Genomic DNA, 12,494 nt, shown 5'->3' on the forward strand with positions numbered 1-12,494 from the left:
CTCAGTTGTTTATTAGATCACAAAGAGAGGGTGACTGATTAATTAAGCTGTACTGTCTAAAGCGCATTTTTGAAAAGCAGCTGCACATTTCAACTATGCGAGATGAATAACGTGGCATATTGCTGAGATGGAAAATGCTTTCCCTTCTGGGTTTAAATACACTCTCTTAGAAGGAAAGACACTCTCTGTTTGCCACCATAGAGCTGGACCTTGGAATAGTGTTCATGTAGATTAGCTTGGAGATCAAACTTAAATTAGAAAGGAGAAGGCAAAGAAGGTCTCATTCTGATGGCACTTTCTCAAGATCAAGTTTCCGGATGGATTCTTTCTCACTATATCTGTAATATTGTGTCCATATCAGTGGATCTGATGGAAGAAGATTCCAAGGAGAATACTCATAAAGAGGAGGAAGCCAGCCGTATAGTTCTTGATCAAAATCACTAAGAGAAGATAAGAAAACCTTTTAACAATGCATCCACTAAATATTGAAATCAATGGTATTGTTAACGTCAGTACTGAACATACAGGCGACGTTAATGTAAATGTAGAAGATGCTCTGAAGATTGGTTTCAGATTTCAAAAATAATTTGCCGCATGGATTCCACCACAGTCTAAGAAAAACCGTGAATACCCTTTCGTCATTCAAAAAGAAAGTCAAACTTGGGAAGAAGGAAGGATATGATGTTTTAAAAAAAGTATACAGCCGCTTATTAGTTATATCGCAGAAGAGGCAAATGGATCTATCGTATGTTCTCAATTTTGAAGTAAATGTTTTGCCAGGTAGCTGCATAGTACAGTTGTGATGTCATTGTTGTGTTTGATAAATACACTGATCTGCCAGAACATTATGACCACCTACGTAATAGTCGGTATGTCTACCTTTGGCACGGATAACAGCGGCGGCGCATCTTGGAAGTAATTGAGATCTTGGTAAGTCACTGGAGGGATTTTGCATCACATCTGCACACACATGTCACCTAATTCCCGTAAATTCCGAGGGGGGAGACGATACGCTTTGACGGCACGTTCAATCACATCCAAGAGGTGCTTTATTGGATTCAGGTCCGGCAAGTTGGGGGCCAGCATATCAATTGGAACTCGCCACTGTGTTCCTCGAACCACTCCATCACACTCGTGGCCTTGTGATATGGCGCATTATCTTGTTGAAAAATGTCACTGCCGTTGAGAAACATGACCATCATGAAGGGACGTAAGTGGTCTGCAACCAGTGTGCGATACGCCTCGGCCATCATGGTGCCTTACACGAGCTTCACTTGATCCATGGATGTACACGTGAATGTTCCCCAGAGCATCATTAAGCCGCCGCCAGCTTCTCTACGTCACGCAATACAGGTGTCAAAGAGCTGTTCCCCTAGAAGACGACGGATTCGCACCCTACCATTGACAGGATGAAGAAGGTATCGGGATTCATCAGTTCATGCAATGCTCTGCAACCACGCTAAGATCCACTGGTGATGGTCACCTGCCCATTTCAGTCGTAGTTGGGGATATCGTTGTGTTAACATTGGCAGATGTATCGGTTGTCAGCTGCGGAGGCCCTTCGTGTTTGGTGCACTGTTTGTTCAGACTAGTGGTGGGCACAAAAACCGGTTTTTCGGGTTTTAGAGAAACCGAAACCGGTTTTTGAAAATTTTCAAAAAACTGTTTCGGTTTTCTCCAAAACCGGTTCGGTTTTACGGCGGATCCGGTTCCGGTTTTTTCAACATTTGTTCTATTTCTGACCAGAATAGTTTCGTTGTTCTCCGGAAACCGAATCCGTTTCCACAGAAATAGTTTTGTGTTTTCCAAAGGTTTTCACCGAAACCGGTTTCGGTAAAAAAAAAAAAAAAAAAAAAAACTTTTTGGAGAACCGAAATGTCGGTTTTTCGGATTTCAGTTTTTCCAGAAACCAGTTTTTATAAAAACCGGTTTTGGCCATTCCTAGTTCAGACACACTTGTACTTGGCCAGCATTAAAGTCGAATGTTAGTTCCTCTACAGTTTGCCGCCTGTCCTGTTTTACCAGTCTTCCCAGCCTACGACGTCCAACATCTGTGTTGAGGGGGGCTGCCCAAACCCTGGACGTTTGGACGTCGTTTCACCTTGGTTTCGTCACTTGTTGAAGACACTCACCACAGCACTCCTCGAACACCCGACAAGTCGTGCAGTTTCCGAAATGCTCGTGCCGAGCCTCCGGGCCATTACAATCTGCCGTCAGTCACTCAGATGGCTCGCGCGCCTCCCATTCTAACGCACGGGCAGTACGCTCACTGATACTACATGCACCGTATGTGTGTCCGAATAGCAGGCATTCCTCGGCAGGTGACGCTGCTATCATCTGGACGGGTTTATATCGATAGTAAGTAGGTGGCTATAATGTTCTGGCTGGTCAGTGTATAAGCCACAGTCTATTATTACTCATGAACGCAAGGGACATACATATTTATCCTTTCTGTCTCATTTAGTTTGGTCGAATTTGTTTCAATCTTTTGTTCATAACGAATTATTAAAGTGCATTTTTGAATAAATACTTTTTCCAAAATTGTGACGTCACTATATTGTTCCCATACCAGGAATGGTCACTAAAATGTCCCAAATTGTGGAAGGGTCTGACTATATATATTCTGTCAAATATTGTCTTCTTACTGTGTAAGGTTGCTGTGTTACAGAGATTTTAACTCATTCATTAGCGTTTAGTATGTAAATTAGAGGTTTAAAACATTGGCGTCATATATGACGTAATATTAAAAATTGCCCAAGGATGTTAAGGTGGCATCAATCGGAATCTGCAAAAGAACATTCTATTTTATAATAAAAAGCAAAGAAAAAACTTTATACCACATGGTAGTTGCGGTTGAGAGTCTGGAAGATGGCCTGTGAAGTGGACGATGAAATTGGAAAAACTGCACTATGTTGTATTTCTGGATTGTCAATGGAGATTTCCACTTTTTATTATTATTGCATTATAAAATAAAGAACTTTTCCAAAATAAAGATAATTTAAATCCTCTACTGAATTCAATACTAGGACACACAAACTTAAGTTGATAATCACGTCCATGAGCATTATGAGAATCCTCCAGTACTATTATCGAACTACTTTACATACTAACAATATTATTTTACCATAATATTTTCGCGCTTACTTTTTTTTAAGCCAGTGGAAGATACTCGTAATATATTTATACTAGTCCATGTGAACATTTATATATCGACTGTTTTAAATTTGAAGTGTTTTAAATTCGTGAGTTAACATATAAATCAACATATAAACATCTCAGCCGAGCAGATATGATAACAAGTAGTGAAAACAAACCAGTCTCAATTGGCTGATTATTGAATGAAATGAAATTTCTTGTTCCACTTCCCTGGTTTATGCCCTGTAGGCTGAGAGAGATGGATGATTAATGAAAATGAATTATTATAATAGAATTGATGAAATGCTCATGTGGGAGAAAACAGAATCGCGAGAAAACCTACGAACACGGTGTCGTGTCCCAACACAAATTCACATGGTCTGGGGTCGAACCAAGGACTCCTCACACCAGAGGTGAGAGCTCCATCACTGACTCACCGTGTCCTCTGATCACGAATATTTTAAATGTCATCACGAGTAATATACACAATATTTTGTTCCAGCGAATGAATTCAGTAGAAGGAAAACCAATCTATAATAACGAAACTTAACAATGGGTTAAACTCTTCAAACATTTTTTTTTCTCTTGTGGACCTCAGAAAACTTGCAAAACACAATACTTTCACGAACTAACCTTTCGCAAGTTTACCACCATATACCAACATTACTTACACTCAGAGCCGACGAGAGAAAAATTATAAATGTGTTTGTATTCTCTGAACACTATATCGTGTGAGATTGTTGAAAAGAGGAAGTTGAAGTTTTAAAGTAACAACTCGTGTAATACATAATGAATTACCAGCTAATATTCCGCTTGTTCATGATCGAAACATCTCAGGCGTCAGGTAGTCATGGCGACTGGAAGTACAAGTCTAGAGCCTAGATAATTTTAACCCAAAACATTTAGGCCCATGTATCCAATTGTATTTGTATTATTGTTAGCTTTGAGAACTAGTACCTAGGTCAGAAGAAACATTTTTGAGCTCTGCTTTTGTTCATGGTACTCTTTCGGCAGCCTAACCATCTGTCTGCCTCTGTTTGTCACAGCTTTCTTCAATTCTAAACCACTGTGGTGACCACGAAAGCATTTCCCTTGTGGAAATATAGAAAACAATACTCTATGTAATACGATTCTCATAACATTAAGATAAGAATAGTCATAGTCGTAGCAGTGATGTGTGATGGATGACTAATTGCTAATATGTACAGTATTTGGTAGAAATCATGTGAAGAATGTACTAGGAAGCGAAGTTTTTAAAAGACATTAAAAGCTTTTGGTGCAGAAAGTGCTATATCTGAACAAAAACACCAAAGGTGCAAAAAGTGCAGCCAAGTTCGTGAGCCTCAAAAAGTGTTGAGTTGAGGATTGATGAGCCAAGTTCCTTGGCCACTGCATCAGAAACGAACACTGGAACTTGGCGCGAGGTGTTTAACATATTCGAATACACCAAGATGTCTGTTCCTAGTTTCACGGCCGGGACATTTCAACCCCAAGGCTGGTGGTGGCCCCCAAATCCACCACGCTCACAAGCATTATCCCTAAGGCTCGTCAACGTCATTTTCCTTGACACCTCGTGGAGGATTATAAGTATTCCTTATCTGGGTAAACCACCAATCTTACTCCAGTATACTGTATATGCGCCTTAGCGAAGTTGATATTACTAAGGTTGGTGGTGGCCCGAAACCCACCACTCCCAAGACCACTATCCCTAAGGCTCCTTAACATCATTTTCCTAGACACCTCGCGCCAAGTTCTACTGTTCGTTTCAGATGCAGTGGCTCATCCATCCTCATCTCAACACTTTTTGAGGCTCACGAACTTGGCTGCACTTTTTGCACCTCTGATGTTTTTGTTCAGATTTCACTTCTTTTTGTAGTTCACCATATCAATATCGTATATTGGGATTCTCAATTGTTTCATACTGTTGGATTTAAATTTAGAATTGTACATTTTTAAAGGAGTCATAATGTGTCACATACAACATTAGTTCCCAAGGACTCTCCCACCGGGAATCGACCCAGGACCCCGTACAATAAAGGCGCACATGCTAGCCACTAGACCAGCGGGTAGGGTTTATTCTATTCAATTCTGTCAGAGAGAGATGTCCAAACGAGATTCTAATTCATTTACCCGAGCTACAAAATCACGAGCGCTAACATCTCATCTTTCATTACCTAAATACGAAGAGTATCAACAGGGCCCCAAACCCTTGATGCTGAACCCTCGATGCTTCATCACTAGACATGGCTGGTGTTTCAGAATAGGTAGTTGTTCTCTACCCTTCCATATTGCAAAATTACGGAGTTCATTACGTGACGCGCATGCTGCGCAGTTTCATATTGCCTCGGGTTTTCCTTCCAATGATATACAAATTTCAAATAACTTGTAAACTTAATTATATTTGCCACCAACGTATCTCATATAAAAGTCGAACAATTGGATTTCTCATTTCTTGGAAAATGTCATTAATTCTGAATATCCCCACTTCTGCATTCCCTTACTTATCAATTTAATTTAAATATCTATTTAATACCAATGACCACAATAAAGGAAAAATATTCACCGAAAAAAGAAAAATATTAGCTTTCCTTGTCTGGGTTTTCAATCACGAAATTCACTGCAGTATGTATGCGCCTAAGCCCACTTTTTTTTAAAAGTGATTCACCGAACATGTTTCATTAACTTGCTTGGCTACTTATTACTAGGTTTCACTTGTTATACTCGCACACTGAGAAAAAAGTATGTGGCGTACGTAGAAACGTAGGTTATATGTGTAAATGTTGTTTTTGGACAACATACACTAAAGGTATAACTGAAAAAGTATATTTTATACATACTTTACGTATAAGTGTTCCGAATAAACGTAATATTTTCCATAAGTAGAAGCTTTGCTTTGTATTTATTGAAACACAAACAATTTGTTGAGCAAAGCAATATATTCCCATTAAAAAAAATACATACATGTTATAGTTTCGCCAACTAACACTTTGACATAATCAGACACTAACTGATGTGTCCGATAGTGTCTGAAGAAGCCAAAGTGTTAGTTGGCGAAACTGTAACACGTGTGTAGTTTTTAAACGTGAATATATTGCTTTGCTCAACAAATTGTTTGTGTTTACGAATAAACGTACTTTCCGTATGAACGAAAGAACTGTATACCTAGGTATAGGCGGTCAAGAACTCACATACAAATGGATGTATGTAACTTATAGCTGACGTACGTAACATACTGTACGTATACGTATGTAATATATGAAAGACTGTTAGATGTCAGACATTCTGCAAATACATGGTGTAATATCTAAGCGGGAAAGAGGGCAGTACGTATGTAGCATATAGATAACGTATGCTAAGTACTGATTTCTGTGGTAAACATAAGGATCCCGTATATTTGTACAATATACCGATGTCCGGATAATGGAATTTTCTCAGTGAGCTTAGCTCGTTTTTCGATTAACTTGGAACGACAGAGACACGAACAGAGAAACGTCGAGGACAGTTAAAATTCTGAAGTCTCTTCCACCGGAAATCGAACCCGGGACCCCGTACATCAAAGGCGCACGTGATAGCCAATACAACAGCGGGGAGAGCATCCACTCGACCACTCGGACGATTGACAACATTATTACTATGCACATGATGTGTTGAATAACGGAACCGTTCCCGATTTCTGATTGTAAGGATAGTTTTTTGCCAATGAAAAATTTCCCATAGCAAATTCCTCAAATTTCATACTCAAGCCGTTATAAGGTACCTTTAAGCAGAGTTTAACATCTTTATCTCATTAAGAAGTACCTAATGGCTACAGACAGTTTTTCGCCCATGAAAAATTCCCATAGTACATTCCTTAAATTTGGAACGTTTCCCATACTCAAGACGTTATGTAAGGTAGATACCATTATGCAAAGTTTCACATCTCTATCTCATTAGGAAGTATCTAATCAATGATGAGTGAGTGAATGAACCGATCTCTGTTTGGTTAAGAACAGTTTTTCACCCATAAAATATTCCATGGCATATTCCTTAAATTTCGGACATTTTTCATAGTCAACCATTATAAGATACCTTTATGTAGACATCCAGATCTTTATCTCATTGGGAAGTACCTGATGGCTACGGACAATTTTTTGCTTATAAAATATTTCCCGTAGCACATTCCTTAAATTTCGGACCCTTTCTATAGTGAGGTCATTATAATGTATCTTTATGCAGTTTCATATCTTATCTCACTGGGAAGTGCCAAATCAACGTGATAAATGAGTGAGTGAACTGATTTCTGCTTGGCTAAGAACAGTTTTCACCCATATTTTTTTTCCATAGCACATTACTTAAATAATGGACACTTCCCATACTCAAGTCACTATAAGGTACATTTATGCAGAGATTCACGCCTCTATCTGATTGGAAATGCCCAGTCAATGCTATGAGTGAGTCAGTCAGTAAGTGAACCGATTTCTCCTTGGATAAGGACAGTTTTTCGCCCATAAATATTCCCATAGCACATTCCTCACATTTCGGACTTGTCCATATTTAAGTCATTATAGCGTACCTTCATGCAAAGTTTCAGGTCTCTGTCTTTTCAACAAGAGCTAATGAATTTGATGACAGAGAGAATTAACATATTTGAGTTTGGCAAAGGACAGTTTTCGCCTATAAAAATTTCCCATAACACATTCCTCACATTTCGGACCTTTTCCATGCCCATATCATTATAGGTACCTTTATGCACAGTTTCGCGTCTCTATCTCATTGAGAAGTATTTAACCAATGTGATGAGTGAGTGAGTGAAACGATTTCTGCTTGGCTAAGGACAGTTTTTCGCTCATAAAAAAATTTCCCATAATATATTCCTCACATTTCGGACTTTTTCCATAGCCAAGTCATAAGGTACTTTTATGCAAAATTTCACGTCTCTGTCTCATTGGAAAGTACCTAATCAATTTGATGAGTGAGTCAGTGAGCCTGAAAACTGCATATTTTAGGGGTACAGTATTCAAAAATGGTTGAAGGTAGGATGAGATTTCTTATATAAGCACATCTCTCGGGTATCTCCTTAAATTCTAAACCTCATATTTGTACCTTTAATAGAATCTGTTTTACAAAGCCTCGAAATCTGCGATTTTACCCTAAACTCTTCTTCGTGTATAACATGCTTACGGCAGTGCAGGCCAGTTTTCATTTTCTTAGCGGAACTTGGCTGCCATGCACTCCCGTGCATGTTGATTTATAGCCGTAATATAATAGCAAGGAGATTTACTACATTTATAATATGTATGCCAACAAATTTTCAATATGTACAGTTATAAGTGGGAAAACTATATAGGTGCCAATGAACTTGATCTTTCAAAGCACTCGAAGCCAAATTTTCAAAATAAAGAAAAAGCTTATTTGTAACTATAATATGGTGAGTTATTCTCAATCTATGCGTGATATATTTTTCATTTACATTGATGTAGTAATTAAACTCTTGATATTTCTGGTCTAATATTATAATAAAATAATCCTGCTTATACATATCTAAAATTTTGTAATGATGGAACGTTATAGTTCATTTTTAATGTATTTTAAACTAGGAGAATAGATCTTGTTAACACATTATTTTTATATACAGTAAGTATTTTACTTCCTTTATCACTTTCACTATTCCACTAAATTTATTTGTAGCTTACAGTAAGAAACTGCAATATGAAAGAATTCCCTGAAGCTTTCAATACGGCCCAGAGAGAGGAACCGATATATGACGTCAGGCCAGAACAGTTTGTTTCTGTTGCCGTGACGCAAGCAACGCAATTTTGCATTGTTTGTGGAACTTTATATCTCTGTAACTAAGAAATATTTTTCTGAGAATTTTGGTACTGTTGTATTGAAGACTAGTTCTGCATGATAGTATCATTAAATTAGAACTTTTGATTAGAAAGGAAATGTCCATTGAAGCTCAGCCTTATTTTATGCATCGATTCGTAGTCATTAGTGAGACATCGTTACACTACTATATTTCAGAAACGAAATAGCAGTCAAACTTTCTGATTCCATCACATTTCCATCTTCAAAAAAGACCATGTGTGTGAAGTCTACTGCAAAATATCATTACTTCAGTATTTTGAGGTAAAATGATCTGTGAATATTTCTTCCTCAACTCCGATTTTCTTCAGAGCAAGAATCGTCAGTGGGGGAGGATTTGTGGGCTTGGGGAAATCTGATTTCCGCGTTTGTGTAAAGACTTTAGAACATATTTGGACTGGTTTTATAAGTTTTAAGAGAAGATCATGTTGACTAATGAAGGCAATTGTTCGGAGGTAAATCAGGTGTTTTTTACATTATTCCGAGAAGTTTTTAAATAATCCTAATATATTATGTTAATGGATAAGATACAGAAGAAGCAATCTAGTGTCGAAAGTTAAATAGTGATTGAATTAATGTTTTACTTTGTTAATAGTCACAATACCATGAAACTATTACTGTTATTTATTTCAGAAATTGGCAGCTGCTGCAGTCTGACAATCCTGAGTTTGCGCTCGAATAAGCTGATTCAGGTTCCAGCTGAAATAGGCCATCTACAACGCCTCCGTGTCGTGAATTTGAGTCAAAATCGATTAACTAACTTGCCTGTGTCTATGATGAATCTAAATGAGTTAGCAGCACTCTGGTTATCAGACAATCAGAGCCAACCACTTGTGCCTTTGCAGCCCGACTATGATGTAGAAACTAAGCAACGAGTCCTTACATGTTTTATGCTTCCGCAATCTATAGTCAGAGATCAGAATGGTGAAGGTAAGTTTAATATTTCCTGTTGCGAGTGGTGTTATATCATTATGAATATGCGTATCTTAGTTCATAAATGTTTACTAATCTGTACTACTACTATTTTCCATAAATGTGCGTAGGTACATCTTCATCTGTTATCTCCAGTGAAACTAAGCAACGAGTCCTTACATGTTTTATGCTTCCGCAATCTATAGTCAGAGATCAGAATGGTGAAGGTAAGTTTAATATTTCCTGTTGCGAGTGGTGTTATATCATTATGAATATGCGTATCTTAGTTCATAAATGTTTACTAATCTGTACTACTACTATTTTCCATAAATGTGCGTAGGTACATCTTCATCTGTTATCTCCAGTTTAAGTTATTGTCAGTCCTCCTCCTGGCTATATGGTTAACACTTTATTGGCGGAAACTCGACGAGAAGCAAACAGCGAAGCTACTGAAATTGCCTACAGTTGGACCGGTGAACGTGTCAGTAGAACTTCACCATCTACTGAACGTCTCTCAAGGGGTGAGATCGTGTTGCGACCTCCTCAATGCCACCAAGGAGATGATTAAATCAGAGTTAGCTGACCAGCATGTTATAGAAGTAGCTCGCATTAAAAGTAAGAAGTCAGGTGAACTCCAACGCTGGTTATTATCACCTTAAGGTCCGTTCTTATATTACCAATCCTCTGCGCTGTTTCAAATGTAAACACTTCGGCCACACCAGCACGTCGTGTAATTCGAGTTCTGCTTTTTGCGCTAGTTGCGGCCAGGATAGTCATGGTGAGGAACCTTGTACAGCGACCAAGCCCTTTTGTGTCAACTGAAAGGCTTGAGTATTCTGCTTGGTCTCGGGACTGTCAAGCCTTTCAACGTGAGAAACGTATCCGATAACACGTGGTTGAGAATATCTCTGCTGCGAACGCTAACTGTCGTTTAAAAGAAAGCTGTGGCTACTCAGACATTCGACGTTTCCACCTAAACGGACTTTGTCCCTGAGAATCGTAACGACCCAAAGACTGCAATTGCATCGACAAGTGAACCCCTAAAATCCCCACATGTTTCGGTTACTGGTGTTCTTCGGCGTACTCCCACTCATCGCCGATCACCTTATATCGCTGATCTCAAATTTAGCCAAAATATACACCGGTTCAACGATACGGTTCTCTCTCCAAAGAGAACAAAATCAACGAAATCTACCCCTGTTCGTAAGCCATCTGCAATTTCTCTGAAATCGGACAGTAGAAGACGAACTCATGGATAAAGAGTGGACTGTGCTTGGCTCATGTGGGAAAGTTCGCCTTAAACGTTAATCTCTTCCGTTATGACGCTTTTTCAATGCAACCTCAATGGCTCCAGTAGTCACATTGAGGAATTGACATAACTGGTCTTTGACCACTCAGCGGTACTTGTCTGTTTACAGGAAACACATTTCAAGCCTACTCAGTCTTCCCTTGTTTCTGGGTATACGATGTATAGATATGATAAGCCAGATGCTGCTGGTGGCGTGGCCGTATGTGGTCTCTGATTCTCTTCATTCTTGACAGACTCACATAGTTTCCCGACTGCAAGCACTTGCGGTGCGAGTTTACTTCCTTTGCCTGCTTACCATTTGTTCCTTATACATTCCTCACTCTGAAGTCTTCACGGCCGCCGATTTGCTTTAGCTCATCATCAGCTTGAGCCGCCAGTCTTGATGGCGATCTTAATGCCTATCACCGTCTGTGGGGCACTGTTCGTACTGACGATCGTGGCCGTCAGGTAACGGAATTTCTAGAAGAGAGTGGATTGCTCATCCTTAATGGTGGCAGTCCTACTCATTTTTCCACTGCCCATGGCACGTATTCCTATGTCGACCTCTCCACGTGCAGTACTGGTCTGTTGACCTTTCCGTTGTTCCTCGAAAGCCTCCCTGTTTCTCATTTCCCTCTTTGCCGTTTCAACCTGCAGTGCGCTGACTGGCGTGAGTTCTGCGAGCTCAGTGAGTTTCATTGTCGTACTAATCTCCCTGTAGCTGCTGTAGGAGAGGATTTCGAGCAGACTGTTCTTGATGCTGGTCATGGTTCCGTTTCAGAATGCGGTGGCGAAGTTCCCTGCCGGCATGTTCCTTGGTAAATTTCGGAAATCCATGAAGCTCTCCTGGCTCGTCGGCGAGTTCTTAACGCTTTTAACCGTCACCCAACTGACGGAAATCTTCATCACTTCCTCATTCTGCGTGTTCGGGCTCGACGTCCTGTCAAGCTCTCGAAGCGCCAAAGCTAGAAGAATTACGTTTCGTTCGTTAGTAGTAGAACCCCGAATGTCTACTGTGTGGCGTTGAGTTCGCTCTCTTACAGGTACTAATTTTTCTGTTGATGTGCCCGCTTTATCTCTCAATGGTGTGCTAGAGACTAACCCTTCAGAGATAGCTAACACTCTGGGTAACTACTTTGGGTTTGGGCTCCCTCGTGGCTAAGCGGTTGGCGTGAGGGACCCGGGTTCGTTTCCCGGCGGGAGCTCATGTGGTTCGGATTCCACGTGAATCAGTAGGTCCACGTCTCATATAGCCTCGCTGCTGAAAGGGACGCTAAACTAAAATCAACTCAACTCAACTACTTTGGGTCTATAT

The 12,494-nt window shown here is 39.7% G+C and overlaps 1 protein-coding gene across 2 annotated transcripts in view; it reads left to right on the forward strand.

Annotated features, from left to right (window-relative positions):
• Nucleotides 1-12,494, forward strand: part of LOC145688208 (uncharacterized) — a 151,350-nt gene that overhangs the window by 77,110 nt on the left and 61,746 nt on the right. For both annotated transcript variants that reach the window (XM_081762098.1, XM_081762099.1), the window contains exon 8: nucleotides 9,613-9,909. In XM_081762098.1, the coding sequence (XP_081618224.1) occupies nucleotides 9,613-9,909 (297 nt within the window). The remainder of the gene's footprint in view (nucleotides 1-9,612; nucleotides 9,910-12,494) is intronic.

The sequence above is a fragment of the Thermobia domestica genome, chromosome 6 (genome assembly GCF_964235325.1).
Source record: "Thermobia domestica chromosome 6, izTheDome1.hap1.1, whole genome shotgun sequence".
NCBI classification, from domain to species: domain Eukaryota; kingdom Metazoa; phylum Arthropoda; class Insecta; order Zygentoma; family Lepismatidae; genus Thermobia; species Thermobia domestica.